This window comes from Centruroides sculpturatus, unplaced genomic scaffold, assembly GCF_000671375.1.
Source record: "Centruroides sculpturatus isolate CEXI.00-Female unplaced genomic scaffold, Cexi_2.0 scaffold298, whole genome shotgun sequence".
Classification (NCBI taxonomy): domain Eukaryota; kingdom Metazoa; phylum Arthropoda; class Arachnida; order Scorpiones; family Buthidae; genus Centruroides; species Centruroides sculpturatus.
The window spans coordinates 711,084-730,453 of NW_019384568.1; the positions used below are offsets into that span (position 1 = coordinate 711,084).

Below are 19,370 nucleotides of genomic sequence, written 5' to 3' on the forward strand. Positions count from 1 at the left end.
ATTGAATTTTAACAGTTAAGCTGTTGGTATGTTTTTGATATGAAACTTACAGGGTGATCAAATGAGAAGCTTATTTGGGAGTAGACTTGGCAATGTCTGCAAAAAGTTGGAAATTTTACTCCTCAAGTCAATAGTAAATAAGTGTTTACATGTTTTTCATGATGTTTAGCAAGGCAGCAGTAAGTGTAGAAAGCTGACTGCATTGCTAAGTTTATTCCTCTCAAGTAAACTTTTTGTTCAGTCATTTAGTATTAGACACAATAACGTAAGTAATCAAAAGTATACGCTTTTGCATTGAAACTTAGAAATCAAATCGAGGAATTTATTAATTAAATACTTTGATTTCATGAGTATTGAAGCCAATTTATCGCATTTATGCAAATACTTTAAATATACAAAACATGATATGAACAGGATCAAATATTTTACACACATATTCAGTACACAAACCTCTTACTTTGATTTATATCTATCAAAAAATTGCTTGGTTTTCTATATTGTTTATAATTTTAATAAATAATAATTAAATGTAATGTACAGGGTGTTGATAAGTCTGAAACCATAGGAGTTATGTTGATCTATGTTTATTCTTTTAAAAATAAAGCATAGTGTAAGGAGGAACAATTTTTAAGTTATTTTGATAGTTGGTATATGGAGACAGGAGAAGTTGCCGATGAATTTAACAGGCTGCATCTATACTAGATTAATTGGAAGTCTAGATGCAATTTGTTAAACTCTTTTGGCACAATCATCCTAACTAAGGGCTGCGTAAAGAGTTTAACAGACTCCCCATCAAAATGAGTCCCCATGATGAAAATAACTTGACTTTATTCCTCCTTACTCAGCACCATAGTCTTTTACAGATAGAGATCTGTAAAAGAATAAACAAAGATCAATGTAACTCCTATGGTTTCAGACTTATGACACCCTGTATATTATGTTATTAAAGTTAAAAGCATTACATGGGGATACAAATGTTCAATAATTAAATGTAGACAAAATTTCTTATTTTTAATTGAAACGATTAACCCTTCCTTAATCTCACATTACAGTATAATCCGTATGGTAGGTTAGTTTGATTTTCAGTTTCATCATATTTAATTATTTATTCATGTGTTGAGAATCATAATTTAAATTAGTTTTTAGTCATTAGCTACAAATTGAATGGAAATGTAATTTAAACAAAGAAATTTCCTAAGAAACTGAGATTTTAGTCTAGAATATGCTACGTAATTTGCCCCAAGGGATCACTTAATTCAATTTAAAAAATGTTCTCTTGAAATTTGCTATTTATATATATATACATATATAAAATCAAAACATAATACATTTTATTGAAAGATTAAAGTCTGTATTACGTAGATGTTAATTTAATAATCATTGAAACCTTTTAAAAATATATTGTTGCTATCATGTGAATGCATAAATAACACTCATTAAATAAATGTATTTTTAATGAAAGGCATTACATGTTAAAATTAATGTGTTAGAATATTTATTTGATAAAGATCTTAGCCTTAACATGCAGAGAAAGTTGAGTGCACTCGAGGTAAATTTTCAAGTGAGTAAAAATTATGAATTTCCACTTTTCATTTTTTTTTTCCGCTCTTCCTCTTGTACTTGACTTTATAAATAAAAATTGATGATTGAAAAAATGTATTTTCTTAAATAAATACCTTTTTATTTTAAATAATAATTTTCTTTAAATGGAAAAGGATGAAATAATGAATTTCTTAGAGCAAAAGTACACATATGAGCATGTATATATTATATATATATATATTAAAAAAATAAAATAAAGATGATGATTTGAATGAGTTAACACTAGCAAAAATATCCATAAACTGTGAACAAATATCCAATTTTAATGAATATTTATGTAATGATTTGAATTTTTTTAATATTATACATAGCCCCTAGCTTCTTAGCAGAAAAAAAAAACATTTGTACTTGGCACTGTGTTCAAACCTATTCTCTTATATATCTTTTCCAATTAAAACTGATTACAGTTTTATTGTTTTTAATGATAATTATAACAAAAGAAAACTAATTGTTCAAACATTTTTCAGGTTTTTAGAACCGCTTCCTCTTCCTCTATATCGACTGTTTAATATAAAAACAATAAATAAGTTATTTATTTTGATTTTAAAAGTTTTTTTTTTTTTAAATTCTACTTGCTTGTAATTCTGTTAATAGTGAACCAGGAAGAGGACCCTCCATTTACCTTTGTAAATAAAGAAAGAATACTTGAATGCAACAAATGCACTTCTCCACACATGTATCTAAGGGTCCATTTTTTAGTAAACAACACAACAGTGGTACAGGGATGAATGTAGGTCTTAGCATGTTGTAATGTGAGCCCTCTAATATTAATTCTAGTTAAACTGCTGATACAATTCGGCATTCTTCACATAAATACATTCAACTCTTGAATTATTGCGTCGCAATGCAAACCGTTTCTAAAACATGTATAAAATTATATAATTATTTTCAAATGTTTTATTTTTAGTTTAAAAGATGAGACAGCTTAAGAACATTTCATTAATTTATTTTAAAAATTCGCTCATAAAACTTCAAAATTTTACTTAGAAGTCATAAGATCAATATTTAAGCATTAAAACTTTATTAATTTGAAATAAATTCTACTTTAATCATTAATTATGTAATAAAAAAAATTGCATTTAATTCTCATGCAAATTAATTAATCATGCAAAATTAAATAATTAAATACAATTATATGTACGCAAACAGTTTTTAATAATAATTTTATATCTCCTTGAATTTTTTTTTCTCCCTTTGAATACATTAAAGGCCAGATCATATTTATCCTATTTAGTAGATACGCATAAACCATTTTTTTAAATACGTTAACATGCTTACAACTTTCTTAGAAGCTGTTGTATTTTTATTTAGAGCAGATAATAATTAAATTATAATTAAACATAATATATCATGTTTAAATATAATTTATTTGGTATTTTGTTTAAGAGATACTTTCCTTTTAAAAAAAAAAAATATTCTCATCGGCATTAATTAATCAACGTTTTAAACTAGTATTCAATAAAAATTTTATTGTCGGCTCCTATCAAGTAAATGGATACTGATATTGCTGACGCAGATGATTATCGTTTACTCAATATGACTATTATACTGTTTGGTTGTGAACAAACTGATCAACAGTATCACATGTGATATTACTTCTACTTATTACTTACGAAATTAAAAAAAAAAGTACAAATGTTTCGAGCTTTATATTTAATATTATTTTAATTACTTTGTTTTTGTAACAGGGTTAATACAACCACTCGCTATCGGTTTTGAATTTTTAAATTAAAGAAGAAAAAATTCATCAAATTAAACAAACAAAATGGATGTAAATAATTTAGATAATGATAATGTTCATTAATAATGAAAAACTCATTACAATATCTTGATTACAATCATAATTAATTAAAAAATTAATCCCATTGTGATAATGAGTTTCCAACATTGTTATGGTGCATCTGCAAAAAAAAATAACAATATATTTTAAGTATTTTATAATCTCCTCTGTGGTGTAACTCCATAACTTTGAATAAAGACCTTGCCGTTCTCTAGTACGGATCGGAAATTATTGCTGCTGTAATTTAATGGCATGATGTACGTTTTTGTACACACGAATAACGTCGATAGCACTTTATTGATAACCTTGACAAAATGTAGCGACTTCAAAGAAAAAAATTTAATAATTAAATATTAAAAAATAAAGTTTTTATGCCTCTTCTATTTTGGCATTATAGGACAGTCACCTTGGCTGTTCTGTCATTGCTTAGATACCAATCAGTGTATAATAAAGTTTCAATTTCACAGAATTTAGATCTTATCTTAGAATAAATATAAATACTAAAAATGATGATCTATAAAAAATGAGATTAAACACTTATCTGCACATTAATAACTTACAAAAGAAATGCTTATATTTTATATGCTTTAGTATACTTCATGTAACTTTTCAATACATTGCTTTATACATTAATACAATTTATACATCTAAATAATATAAATCAGAAAAATAGCAGTTAAATAACAAGCAGTTGAGTTTAAACTTATAATAAATTTGAGAAATAATATTCATTATACTTTGCGTAAGTTAATATATTTGTAAAATTTAAAATTCAAATAAATGTTATCATAATAAAATACCAAGTTCTCGATACTTTATTTGATTAATTTATTAAAATTTTATCTGAAATAAATAAAATAAATATAAGAATTAAAAATAAATTATGTGATAAGTCGTATACATCGCATGCCAGATAACAATCTATTAAATCTATAAATTTAACTGTTAATTGCGAGCCAATGAAATCAGACACAAATCATTCTATTCTTTCCTCTGATAAAATTTTTAAATATTTGTTGAAAATACAAATATTTAAGAATTCGTATCTTCTCATATTTTCGGCAAATACAAGAAAAAGAAATGCTATTAGTCTTGAGGGTTATATAGTTTTCATACCGTATATAACTATGCATATGCATAAATATTTGATTGTACGATGAAAAATTTATACAGAAAATTCTACGAATTCAATAAATAATTTAACGTATCGAGTTTCCAAAATCTTCGTATAAATTTTTCATTGTAAATCAATGTACTTTAATTCTGATATATAATGGAAAAATTTATAAACAAGTCAATGTTTAAAGACTATTGATAATTCCTTAATATATTGACTTATTTTTTTGTTTTAATGTTTTAATTATACTATAATTACAGTTTTACATTTATTTACTTTTAATTTTTTTTTCTAAAAATAAATTGTTAAACATACTTCGATGACTATATTTTTGATTTTTAAAAATTTAATTTAAGATCATATTTAGAAGATAATTCTTTTGAGAAATAAAATTTCAAAAGCCTGCCTTGTAAATGTATTCAAAACACAAGTAATATGTATTAAATGCATTTTTGAGTTAAATATTATAAATAAGTTTTATAAGGAAAACTTGTATTTTATTTTAATTAATATTGGGGTTGGAAAACTTTCCTCTTAAATTTCTCTAAATTTATGTGTTTCCACTATAAATTAATGCTATTTTTATTAACAAAAGACTGCTTTTTATTAATAAAGAAACATTTTATATATTTCATTTTTTTAAAAACAAAAAAAAAAGAGCAAAAGGACCCATTCTACCCTGGAACTCCTACAAGCTCTCGACGGTCTTGATTATTACTTGATATTTTATCATACAGGGTATGTCCTAAAAGTAAGATACAGTGTTTTATAACAATTTAATAACAAATTACATTCAAATGGCTAATTTAATTTTTTAAAATACATTCTAAGCTATTTTTCTATGTAGTCGCCATTTCTTTTTTGAACTCTTCCCAGCAGGAGACAAAGGCAAAAATTTTCTTCTGGAAAATTTGTCTGCTAATGATTTGAACAAATTCATGACTGCATCTTTGACTTCATCATTATTTGAGAAGTGTAAGTTACCAAGATGTGTCTTAAAAGGTACAAAAATGCCAAGATCAGAGGTTTCTAAGTCTGGACTATATAAAAAATGGTAAACCTGCTGCATGATAATGCAACTCTCCAGACTTCAGACAGACTAAAAAAGTATGGATGGGAAGTAATGGACCATTCTGTACATAGTTTTAACTTAGTACCCACTAATTTTTACCTTTTTGGACCTCTTAAGACACATCTTGGTGGCTTACACTTAACAGATAATGGCAAAGTTAAAGATGTGGTCATGGACTTGTTCAAATCATTAAGTAGAGAATTTTTTCAGAAAGGAATTTTTTTTCCTTGTTCCTGCTGGGAAGAGTTTTAGAAAAGAATGTCAACTACATAGAAATATAGCTTAGACTGTGTACTTTCAAGTGGCTAATTTAATTTTTTAATGTAACTATTAAGCTGTAATAAAGGTTGTATCTTATTTTTGGGACATGTCTCATAAATAGTATAATATTGACTGGATAGTCAAGATAATAAAGGTTCTGTTTACCATTCTGAAGGATTTTGATTTGACCCCCAATTTTTATAGGTGATTTGATCCAGATTGATTTGTCATTGCCCAGCCAATCCCATTATGAGCACGGCCAAACCTTTGATAGACATTAAAAAAAGGCTTTCTTAATGCCTTCGTGGTAGAAATTTTTAAAAATAAAGTAGATTATCAATTAACGAAATTGAATAAATGAAAGATAAATTACAATGTAAACATATAGAAACATAAATTGTCCTTCAAAATGCTTTCTGAAAAATATAAATTACTCGTGAATAATTAAATGGCTTTATTGCTTATTCTTGAATAACAATTTAATTAAATGCAGAAAAAATAATTTTAATTATTTAAAATTATAAAAATCATTGAATATCCAAGTAAACTTTTAAATTTCACCAACACTTTCATTGTTTGCATTCAATTGCTTATCCTTGAAAAACTATTCGTTTTAAATAATAATAATTACTTTAATTCATAAAATATTTGTAAAAATAACAATAGAAATATAAATTTAAAATCTGATATGTCATTTAGATTGTACCTAAATACTTATCAGATATATTACTGTTTACAGGAAATGCATGCCATAAAACAAGGTAAACAGGAATAATTATTATTATTTTTTCTTTCCAGTAAAGTCACTTGATATATAATATAATATATTATATAATAAAACATTATAATGTTTATATAAACATTATAATGATTTATTATATAAATTTGATGATTCAGATAAACAAAAGTAAGTAATAGCATTCTTTTACGAAGCTCAATAATTAGAAAAACAGATCTTTTTTTTTTTTTTTAATGGCTAATTTGTGACCTGTTTATTTTTTATGGACAATGACCTTATGAATTTTTCTTTTTTCTTTTTAAATATAGAGGGATTCTTTGTATTTATAAGTCTTATATACAAGTTTTGCAAATAATAATGTTTTAAAATGGAAATTATATTAACGCTTCTTCAAATTCTAACAGGATGACTTAATACACGAAATCTCATTAATCTCGATTACCTGATAGACTTTCATAGTAGGTCAAATACATTAGAAAGGTGATAATTTAGACAACTGCCGGACTAATTTTTGAGGTTAGTGAGATTTTATGTATGGAAATTATACATAATGCCGTTAAAAAAGAATAGTAAAACTCTGAAATAATTGGAGGAGGTCAAGATTTATTTGACATAAATTTTTTTTTTTGGACCAAACAGCAGACTTGCAACAAACACATCAAAGAAGTGTTCAAAATCCTTTGAGCATTTGGAAATTTCAAACAAATCATTTAAATGTTTGAATGCCTGTGTATTATTATTCTTGCTTCATATTGAGTCATACAATCTGTTAAATATTGGTGATGAGCTAGCCACTTTGGTAACACAGCTGAATAAATTAATGCACTTTTGACAATTAGTAAAGTTTAAAGAATGGTAACATTTTCAATCTAGTTAATGGGCCATCCTCATGCAAGGCAGTCACCTCCCCTCTTGTTTACATTATTAGTTTATTCCTTCTTCCTTTCCTTCCGACGCTGGCATTCCACCTTTTGACTCTTGTCTGATGGCCGTTAACCAGGTTGAAAATTTTAGCTTTCTTTTAACTTCATGCACTGTTAAAGGTGCATTAATTAATTCAGCCATTAACTGTTCTTAAACTTTAAAAATAAAATTTTCTTTATAATTTTAAATAATGTTCCTCTGACATTTATGTAACAATATTAGAAAATATAGTAAAAGATGATTTATTTATGAATTAGCGGTGTTAAAATAAATTAACATACGTCCACACTTCTAATAAATATGCTAATTTTATTTATATATATTTAATATAGACATACAAAGTACTGTAATCTGTTTACTTGCACGCATGTTAATTAGAATATGCCATAACTTATTTGTTTTTTTCTTCTTGTAAAACTTTTTCTAAAAATTCTTCAGATAATTTGACCTAAATTAGCATTGGGAGAGGTTTGGTGACATAGTTTTTTCTAAAACAATTTATCATTTAAACTTTAAAGTATTATGCAACTTTTTTATATATAGGTTATCAAATTGTAGTTTTTAAATATCTCATTTGTATAATAACAATTTTGAAATGATATAAACATAGATTTTATCCAAGATCTATCCATTATAATTATAAATTTCCATGTTAAAAGCTACATAAACCTTATTTTAAATGTCTGAAATTTGTTTCTATTCTTTAAACATATAGTTTTATACACATATAATTACATATATATTATATGTATCTATCATACGCTTTAAAAAATATACCAAAAAAGATGAACAGAACAGAAATTGTGACAAATATCCAGGATGAATACATGATTAAAATTCACTAGGATATATAGAAGAAACATTCCAGGAGAAATAAATAAATATATATATGCATGTATGCACGTACCTATAAGTGTCTTTATAATTGCTTTTTTATGCTACATATCACTGGAACAAAACAGCCATATAGTGGAGTCAACCATTATTTTGAGGCTCTTCTCAGAGCCTCAAAATAATGGTTGTCTCTAAAGGTCAATTCTGCCGTGTGATTTATTGTGTTCTTCAGATAAACAAAAGGGACAAATTAAGAAGATACCTTGTACGTGTGTATGTATATATAATAATTTTTACCCCTGTATCCTAGTGAATTTTTAATTAAAAACATAGAGATTCTCCTCTTTATCTCTCATTTATATTTATGCACATATATATATATATAATCTATTCAGTCAGATTTTAGTAAACAACTTAGTAAAAAATTTACAGACTGATATAAATTATTATTTAAAAAATTTTCATTTGATACGTTTTACAAATGTCATATTTACAATGTTCAAAGAATTACTATGATTTTGATTAATGGCCATTAATGTGATAAATGATAGTTAAGAGGAAGAATCTGAAGTACATTATTTGTTTATATAAGATTATAGTTTGCAGTATCTGACTGATAATATTGGATGTAATTCAAACAAGATAATCTGTAGAGTCAAAAACATTAATGTATACAACACCTAAAAATATTTTCGAGATAAAAAAATTGGTTTTCCATTATCAGCTAATTTATAGTTTTTTTTTTTTTACAGTAAAAGATATCATGTTTTTTATGCAGATAAACAAATAATTTTTCTTTTAATCTAATCACAGTTTTTTAATTTAAATGTATTTGATATGCTTTAACTTGTGATTATGTACCATAACTTTTGTCAATATATAACTTTATAATAATAAAGTTAAATTGTATATACAGTACTTACAAATTAACATTTTGCAACCAAATATCGAGATGACACGAAATTCGAAACAAGAATGAAGCGGTTGTTTAATGAAATAAATGTAAATATATTAAAGTTAAGGAGCAAAATTGAAAGTGTCACTTGATCAGTCAGTAACATTTGATTATTTTTATTATAACCTTTTTTTAGTTTACTCTGTTTAAGCGGGATATGCGACAAATTACTGTAAGCAAAATTATTAAAAAAAAAAAGAATTTGGAGAGTCGTCGACTCAAGACGACTAGAATTTTATTTGTCTGTTTGGCCTGTCTTTGGGTAAACCATTCATAAGATGTGAGGCAATTCAATCTAAAATATGTAGGAAAAAAAACTTATTTTTTAAAATTATGCACTCCATCTTACTAAAAATACAAAAAGAAAAACGGTTGAAGTTTTATAGAATACAAAAACTATCATAGAATACTTTTTATGAAAGATTTTTAAATGAGATATGATTGAAATTTGCCAAGTATTTTGAACTTAAAAACATTTGTTCCTAGAAACTAAATTCTTTTCTAAATATTTTTGGTTTAGTGATTTTCATATCCTGATTTTTATTTCCTTATGTTTGTTTTCATTATAACACATTATATTTTAAAAAGAAAAACAATAAAGTTGTCATATTTTGCGTATAATATTTAATAAACGCCCAAAATTTTAAAATAATTCAACTTGGACGCTATTTTATTCTGTAGAAACTTTTTCCGGGAAATTGTTTATTTTATATATTAAATTTGCATATATTATAGCATTTATAAAGCATAACATTAGCATTAGAATATGTGATTTGATTTATATTATGAATTATAAATGTATCATCATTATTATGTAGATGATAAAGCTACAGATACCTGCAATACAAGTAGTACCATTCCGCCAGGAAACATAAGGGCTGTTCATGTTCAACCTCAAGCAACCTCAGGTTGTGTAACTGATAGAAGCATTAGAGATCCTAATCGGTAAGAAATAAATTCCTTTTCTTATAATGTAAGCACTAAAGATAATGAAATGATTAAAAAAAAATCTAGGTGAACGCTTCAAAGTTAGCTTGAAAAACAAAAAAAATCATTTTTATTATGTTGATCAGTTTAATTTTAAACCAATTTTTAAAATATTTCCATTTTTAATGAGTTTAAACAATAACAAAGTTTATTTCTTTTCACTAACTCTGTGTCGTAATTGAAAGCTCTGCAACCTTGACATCTTTAATTTAATAAGATGTTTTGATCCAAGTCTTGATTACAACTCTGAAGCAACTTCTATTTTGAATTTGTTGAATGTAAGATATAAGAAAAAAAAAGCTTGTTTATATATTTTTTGTATTGTTTTTGCGCATATGAATTACGATACGTATGAATTACGTCCGTATAAAATGTCAAGGATTTTTTTTTTTTATTAATTTTTATTCTTTCGATGGGAAGAATTGAAAATCTAATTTAAAAATCTTTAAGTAATAAGATAAAATATTATTATGATTTTATTTTCTTGTAAATCATATTAGAATGAGATATACACATATACTTTATTATCAGATAAGTGAGAGAAAATTTAATTTTTGTTTATAGAAAGAGAAAATTCAGAAAATTATGCAAATGAAACTCTATTGTATTACATATTTTATTAGAAGTTTTATTGTATAAATTATAATTTAAGAAATAATTGTATGTTACATTTTTATTTTTATGAATTATTGTAATATACATTGATTAATTTATACTCATCACTAATCTAATCTGTTAAAAATAATGTTATTTGACAGGTACCAAACTTTATTTTAATTAAATGTCAAAAACTATTCATTGTATCCAATAGTGTTTTCATCACTACTAATGCCGATTCATTGACTTAATATTTTAATAAATTATATTCGCAAATAAAAAAAAAATTCTAGTTTCTTCCTTTGCGACAGAAATTTTTTGTCTGTTAAACACAAAGTCCATTAAGTCGAGAGCCTACTGTATTTGCTATATTTTTTTAATTCTAAATTACCATAGATTATAAGGCTTGTTATCAGTTTTAGTAACTTACAATAGCATATACTTATCTGTAGAATTGGCTTAGCTTTATTTTAATTGAAATTCAAAAATAAATGAATATAATAATATCTGGTTATGCTCCAAAACATCTATATTAATTGAATTCAATATCTGCATTATTATCAATGTACATAACTGAAGTGATGACAATATCAGCAGACCAGACAACATTCAGTCATGTGCCACTAATAGTAACAACTTATTTATTTCTTTTATAATAATTTTTAACAGTAAAATATATTGACTGAATGGCTGACGTAATAGACGTTAGCCCCTGACCCAGATATGTTAGTCTGTCCCTCACCCTAGCAGCAACATTGCAGATGATAACTTGCACCCCCATGTGAGTCCTATTTTTAGTGCTCCATATGAATTAGTACAAATATACCACGAATTCCCATTTTTTTTGACTACCATCAAAACACTTTGTATTGAGTTTGAATGGTATGAACATCTATACAAGTTTATTCCTTGTTTGATGAGAACTCGCCACCAAGTCTGCTTCACACACATTAATTTCACAATATTATAAATCCATATAAATATATAATGCAAGCATTAATACTTGGACCATTGGAGATTGTATTTTTACTTTTTCAACATAGTTTTGTTTAATTTATATATTTAAATTGAAATTTAATGTCGTCAACTAAGCTTACCGGTTTTAACTAACCGCTAAGCATAATTGAAACTAATAGGTTAGCTCCAAGTCACTCATTCAAAATTTATTTGCCTCAAATGCAAATAAGTAAGTAATTACATAAAACAAATTACAGAAAATGGTTCTATTTAATAAAAAAACTGTCATTACTATCGTCTTATTTAATAGGTATTGCTTCCGTAGTGTCTATTAAATATTCAGTGCTATTTTGACGACAATACATTAGAATCAACTTAATGCTGAATTATGCATGCTGATTCATCTAACGTATTAAAATATATTATTTTCAATCAGAGTTGGATTCAGATCCACAAAATTTCTAAGCTATAACATATAACAGGCCCTTCCCCTACAACAAATAATGATTCATGCAAAAATTCAATGCCCTAAGCTGCAACTTGTTCAGCTTACATGCAAATCTGGCCCTGTTTTTAATTTAAATTATAACATTATTAAAATATTGTAAAGATCTGCTTAGCTTAATTACAATTATTCATACTTAAACTAAATAGAACTGTATAAAATGTATGTTTGACCTTTGACATGTCCTAGAATAACCATTCTAGGATGTGTCAAAATGATCGGGAAGCATCATTACCATATAGAAATTCAATTAATAAGAGAAATTAATACAAGCAATACATTTTTTATTAGAGCAAATTAACTTGTTTGTCTGAATAAATATTGTAACTGGAGCATATAGTCTATAATGAATAAGTTCTATAGGCACCAGTACATATACAGCTTGATTAATATTGATAAACTTATAGAAAACATTCAAATAAAGCAAAATTATTAAATTTCTATCAAATTTAAGTAAATTACTTATCTATTATTTTAATTTTGACGATATTACATACATTAATTTTTACAAAATTCTACAAAATGTCAGTTTATAAAAAAAGTCACTTGAAAGTTTAGCATTTTATGAAAAATATATTTAGAAAAAAAAAAACATATTTTAGAATATTTTTAGGTGTTTAATTATAAAATAGTTATTTATAGTAGCTTGTTTATTACATATGATACTTTTGAAACTTAAATTTGTCAATTGGCATTCAGATATACGAATGTAAATCTTGGGATACATTACTCATCAATTCGATTTTTGAATATTTTAAAATAAATATTTTCTTAACAAACTTTTGATTGATGTTTTGGATATGTAATCTGAACAATTATTTATTTTATATCTTTAAAATCGGACTAGATTCTGAAATAATTGGTTTATTTGATTGGCAATTGTTTTGTTGTCGTCATTAATTATACAGTAAAATTTATTATTTAATGATTAAAATTAATTGTTTTTTTATAAAAGCTTACTCGCTTTAGAATTTAGTTTAAAACTGAAAAAATAAACATCAAATTATGATTAAAATTTTCCTTTTTTTTTAAATATTAAATGACTTTCAGTAGTTATTTTGTCTAAGAAATCCCAAAACAGTTAGGATAATTGATCACCTGTGGGAAATTCTCCATATTGGATTTATTTTATACCAAACAGCACATACTAATGAAAATAAAATTGCATTTTTTTAACATTTAAACTACAATCTTTTAAATATAATAAACATATCAAGCAAATATAAATCGATATTCATACACAGTTATAAATAAAGACATCCTTAAGGGAAATATATCGAACACACAAAGTAGAAATCTAATATGTCGTGTCTGACGTAACGCAGATAAGTTAATGTTAAATGAATAGATAAATATTTCCTAAATTTATTGCCGAGGAGAATTACATGACATTTTTTAAACCAAATTAAAAATAACCGATGTTTTTTTTTTTAACTTAGTGTATAAAACAATGCACGAAAGACATTAAGCAGACTTTATAAACAACTTATGTAAGTCGTTTTTATATTATAACATAAAATAATTTTTTTTGTTTTATTCTAATTCAAGTAAAATATGTTTTGATTAATTAACGATTGTCATTGGCATATACTTTAATTACAAACAGAAAAACTTATAACGTGGATGCTATGAATCATCAATGACGACTTGGGTATCAACAACCTAAGCTTTTGTCTATGACCTTGCACTTTTAGGACCTTTAGACATGATATATGTTTTATTGAGTTTCTTAATTAGTCCAAAACAATGTTTGTCTTGTCAAACACCTTTATTTTATAAATTGCAGTTCAGTAGCTATAGACACATTTCGGGATCTTTTATCCTTGGTAGGGCTAAGAAATACATATTTTTTTCCAGGAGTATAAATGATAAATGTGGCTATTGAATAGTAATTTATGAATAAAGGTGTTTGAAACAAGCATTGTTTTCGACTAATTAGTTCTTACAGAAGGCTCAGTCAATTCTGGAATTGTGCTGTGAAACTTAATTTATTATTCGACACAATAGGAATGAATATCCAGTCTGTAGTTTTTCTAGCTATATTTGCTTTTGCAGCTTTCTTAAGTTACAGAAAATCCCTAATATATGCTTGTTGATATTCACTCTTCAAATCAGTATTAGATACTATATAAGATCTAGGAACCTGACATGTCTTTATACAAAAGGACACCACAAGTACATGCTTGCCTAGAGCCTTGTACATAATAAATACCTTTAGTTATTTTATTTTAATTAGAATAAAAATCATCGATAGATTAACAAATGTATTGCAGTTTCTATAAATTTATCTTCTGATTATAGTTGCCTATTGTGAAGATAAAATCTAAATGGTTGTCTGTCAAAATGATATGTATTAAAATGTAACATTCTGCTTAACAGATATTTAGCAAGGTTCATATCACTCAAAGGTGGTTTATTCTGGAGATAATCTTCTACATGAGATCCCGTTCTGCTCTGTTAATTGCAGCAATTGCATGTTTCATTTGATATGCCCACTTTGCAATTGATTTTCTTATAATAATGAAGTTATATAAATTTTCATAATTATAATCTTGCCTATGGAATTAATGATGCATTTCTAATTTTTACGAAATTGGTAACTTCAAAATGATCTAATTAAGTATTAACTCAATTGTTTTATGACACGTAAGTAGATCGGAAATTATTAGCGATTGTCTAGTTATAAAGCAATTATACGAATGTTGTTTTTTGATTTTTGTCCTTAAATTTCATTAAACATTTCTACTAACTTAAGCATTAACATAAATAACTGGTTTAAGTTAATATAAATGTTTATACAAATGTTAATGAGGCAACAAGACTTTAAAATTTACATAAATGTTCCTCGCTATCTACAGAGAAATTTCTATAGCTAGTGAGGAAATGCAAGTTTTACTGCACAATTTTTAAAATGTATTGAGAAGTAAAGGAGGATTTATCAAATAAATAACTGCTAAGATTTGGTCATTTATCATTTTAATGTATAAAATTAAAAATAAAATGCATTAATTGATAGAAATAGTCATAAAGGGATAAAGGTTCAATGCACAAATGATAAAATGGTATCCAATGGTAAGTTATTGTACTTATCTGTAAGGTAATTTGAATGCCTGTATATTAATAAAATAAAATTTAATGAGTTTCGTACCAAAGTTGACAAAAAAATTGTGATTTCAATGTTGTTTTTCTAATTTAAACACATGATTAAAATTAATAACCTTTTAAACTATATAATTAATGCATCTGTCAAGTTTAAGTAATTAATCTGTGTGATTAACTTGTTATTATTTTAATCGTCATCAATTTCATTGAGTCAGTTACGGGGAAAAACACGAACCAACTTGAACTCTCTCCACTTTATCATTATTAAATTTTTTCGTGATGTTGATATTACTCAGATGCATTAATAGCATCGAAGATTATTTGAAGAACCTCCGATATTTGTTTACTAAATAGGATCTATTGGCTTTTTAATAGGTCAGAAGTAACTGTATTATTTGTATGTATAAATTTATAAATATATATATTGTGCAAATACTAGAAATTTAAGCTGAAAAAATAAAATATTTGCATGTAAGATAAAGGAAGAAAGTTCTTGCTACTGTCTGGAATTAAAGTTTTAAATTAAATCAATGCTCCTCGACATTTTTAGTCGGCAATCCTCTTAAGACACTATACATTATCCAAGACAAAAATCTGCAATGATCTTGGGAGTTACAAATTTATGTTTGGGAATCAAAAACCACCAAATTTAGGAATTTATTAGAGTAAGGTAGAGAAAAATAATGGAACAGTAATATAGAAAATTAAAGACGGGCTTTAAAAATTTAATATTTTTTTTGTTTAAACAGAATTGAAATGTAAATAAATTTAATTTGCACACACATATGAAAACAAATAGTTTTATTTCAATATTTATTAAAGTATAACAAAGCACAAAATTTCCGTGTTTCATCCAGTAATCGACTGCTTGTGACACACTTTTGTTTTTAAACTGTTGCTCTTAAACTCGAGAGGACGGAAGAGAATTAGTGTGGGAAATGCCACCCCAATATGATACTATTGTAAATAGCAACATTTTAATCTGATTAAAAATAATAATTTATATGTATCTTACTTACTTACTTAATTTAAACTATAATTACAATAAAATATAAATATATATATATTTTTTTACAGGGATATTCATATTGTGGAATTACTTTCCACTAGTGCTACCTCTGAAGTCACTGTACACCTTCAACCTCAGGGTCATGTACAAACTACAATTGATGCACCTGTTCTGCACAGAAATTTATTACTTGTTCTGAAATGTCATGTCCCTTTAACTTGGTTAATTGAATCTTGGGGCATACAGGGAACTTTGGATGTTGTGGTAATTGATGTTCTAAATGAAACATTGATATATTTTAAAAATAAAACTTTCTGATGAACAAAACGTTGTCTATTGATAGGCCGAGCACGAAGTTAAAGGCGTATCACTTCCAAAGTATCAAATCCTACGGGTCCAGACTCAGCAATTGGCTGCCGACACACCGGGTATAATGGAAGATGTGCAGTTTGCTTACGGCACAGTTACTACATTTACTAAAGCTCACGTGGCTAATCGTGTAAATATGATCATTGTTGGAAAAGCAGGTAGAGTGAATTTTATGACTAAACAATGTCTTCTGCTTAGTTAATTTGTTTTTGGATTAAAGTAAGTTTTTTCTTGTCAGATGGAAATGAATATAATATTCAAAGTGACAGCAGTCTTATTCTCAGTCATACTCCGCCACACTTACCTCAGTCCGCAGCTTCAGTATCACCTCAACCATATCCTGATGCTAGCACTCCTACTCATCCCTATCACTTTCTGCAATCAAAGGAAAAGCTGCTTAAAGAAATGAGAGATTTACCGGGAATTAAAGCCGCAGATAATACGCCATATTTATTTCCCAAGTTTGAAACTCAGTGGGAAAATAGAGGTATAAGAATATAAAAATGATTACAACTTATCGATAACAATAATTATGAATTGTGTAATGAAATATTTTTATTATAGATCTAGAGAGAACACCCAGTATGCAACTTATTCGAGAAATGGCCATGGATTGTCTCGGCGACAGAGTGCGAGTGTCGTTTCCACGTGACAGAGTCGAAAACATAATGGACCAGCTTTTAGGAAGAGAAGATGGAAAACTCAAAGTAACGCTCTCGGATCCAAAATGCGGTGCTTCTCGAAATTTGACTCACATTATTTTAGAATCTACATGGGATGGATGCGGTGCTAAATTAGTGACAGAAGGCAGAAACAGAGCGTATTACAATCAAGTAAATCATTGTTAAATATTCTGTTAATTCCAATTATTATTAAGAGTATATTTAACAAACCTATTAAATATTTTCAGGTAATATTTTGGGCCGAAAGAAGGAGTAAAGCCATTCTTAACAGTCTTCAACCTCCTCATGCCTTAGAGACTTTAATTGATGATGAGGATGTAGGACCGGAAGATGGATCAGGATCCGATACTCTATCAGCAAAGTCCATAAATCGTCACGATGCACACATATTAGTACCTCTTAGCTTCCAATGTATATATAATATTAGTGGGATGGGTGATTCATATAAATATAGTGAAGGGGTAGGTTTTTGAAGTTAAAATTACATATCTTTTAGTCTTTCGGTTATATTTAACCATATTTTTTAACTTTATAGATGGCACATCCTCATATTTACAAGATGAATTTATTTCTGGATAAAAATTTTACCAATCCTCTTCCTAGTCATGTATTTCCGATAACAATAACGGCCAATGATTATGTATTTGTTGAAACCTCGGTGGAAGCAGGTGTGTATCTATAGTTTACTAATGACGATAATTTTAAATGTTTTCTCTAAAATGTTATATTTTTCCTGCTTAGGACCACATATGTGTGTTTTGGTCGATGAGTGTTGGTTATCACGGACAAATGATCCTTATCACGCAACAGCTAAAAAGAGCATACTCATAAGGAATAGGTAAATTTATATTATGTCCTGTCTCTCTCTCACAAAATTTGTTTAATGTAGGATCTTCCAAAAAGAATTGTTGTAATTATGTTAATTATCAAGAACATTGGAAAACTGTCCAAGTTTCACATTTGCCCATTACAGTTTCTCAACATGTGCACTTCCCCTCACATGGCACACAGCCAACCAATACTTAAATTCTTCCTACATTCACTACAGCATATGTTGTTGCTCCTCCCATAACAGCCACAATTCTAAAGCTCCTGCAGATTACTCACGCTGCACAGCGATGAGTGATTCCGACTTTGACATATTTATTTTCACCTTCGTTGTGTTTACAGACCTTCCCAGAGACATTAGATGATAAGATGTTTAAATGTAGATAAGAGATTAAACTCAGACAGTTACTCTATTGAATGGTATACACTGCATACATCCCAAATATTAATTAACATAATTACAGTAATATAAAATGGTAGCATTCATTTCGGAAGATCCTGTATGTGTGACAATCTTTATGACATTTTTCTTACTTTATAGTTGTCCAGCTGATCTGAGTGTTGAAATACTTCAAGCAGCATCCTGCATTTCTCTCAGGAGAATTCCTTCAGGACAGCGTTTCAGTTTTCAGTTGAGTGAGGATTTTGTTAACGAAGATATATACCTCCATTGTCGATTAACCGTCTGCACCACCTCATCAAATATTCAACTCGGAGGCATCAAAAAGGTAATGTTTAAAATATATACTTGGACTGTAGGAACAAATCAAATTGTTTATAATTTGTAATAAAAAACATGCTAACAGATTTTTATATTATATCCAGTGTTTCGATCCTCAAGATTATTGTGTGACGCAAAGTTTGAAACCATTTTTGGACGGTCCTCCAAATCGACATTTCAGTTTGGAAGTGGGAGGACCGTTTCATGTTGTGTCAAGACCCCGTTCCGATAAGAAAGGTAATACTTCTTTATTAATGTGCCATCTTCTCTTGAATATATGTAAAGTATATTCGATTTTATATATTTTTTATCTTGATAAATTAAACTT

The 19,370-nt window shown here is 27.0% G+C and overlaps 1 protein-coding gene across 1 annotated transcript in view; it reads left to right on the plus strand.

Annotated features, from left to right (window-relative positions):
* The window catches only part of LOC111624104 (transforming growth factor beta receptor type 3-like), a 34,968-nt gene that overhangs the window by 14,806 nt on the left and 792 nt on the right, over nt 1–19,370 (plus strand). The window contains exons 6-15 of the mRNA XM_023366882.1: nt 10,103–10,229; nt 16,510–16,705; nt 16,785–16,968; nt 17,049–17,297; nt 17,375–17,643; nt 17,721–17,954; nt 18,029–18,161; nt 18,235–18,331; nt 18,863–19,049; nt 19,147–19,279. Of these exons, the coding sequence (XP_023222650.1) occupies nt 10,103–10,229; nt 16,510–16,705; nt 16,785–16,968; nt 17,049–17,297; nt 17,375–17,643; nt 17,721–17,954; nt 18,029–18,161; nt 18,235–18,331; nt 18,863–19,049; nt 19,147–19,279 (1,809 nt within the window). The remainder of the gene's footprint in view (nt 1–10,102; nt 10,230–16,509; nt 16,706–16,784; nt 16,969–17,048; nt 17,298–17,374; nt 17,644–17,720; nt 17,955–18,028; nt 18,162–18,234; nt 18,332–18,862; nt 19,050–19,146; nt 19,280–19,370) is intronic.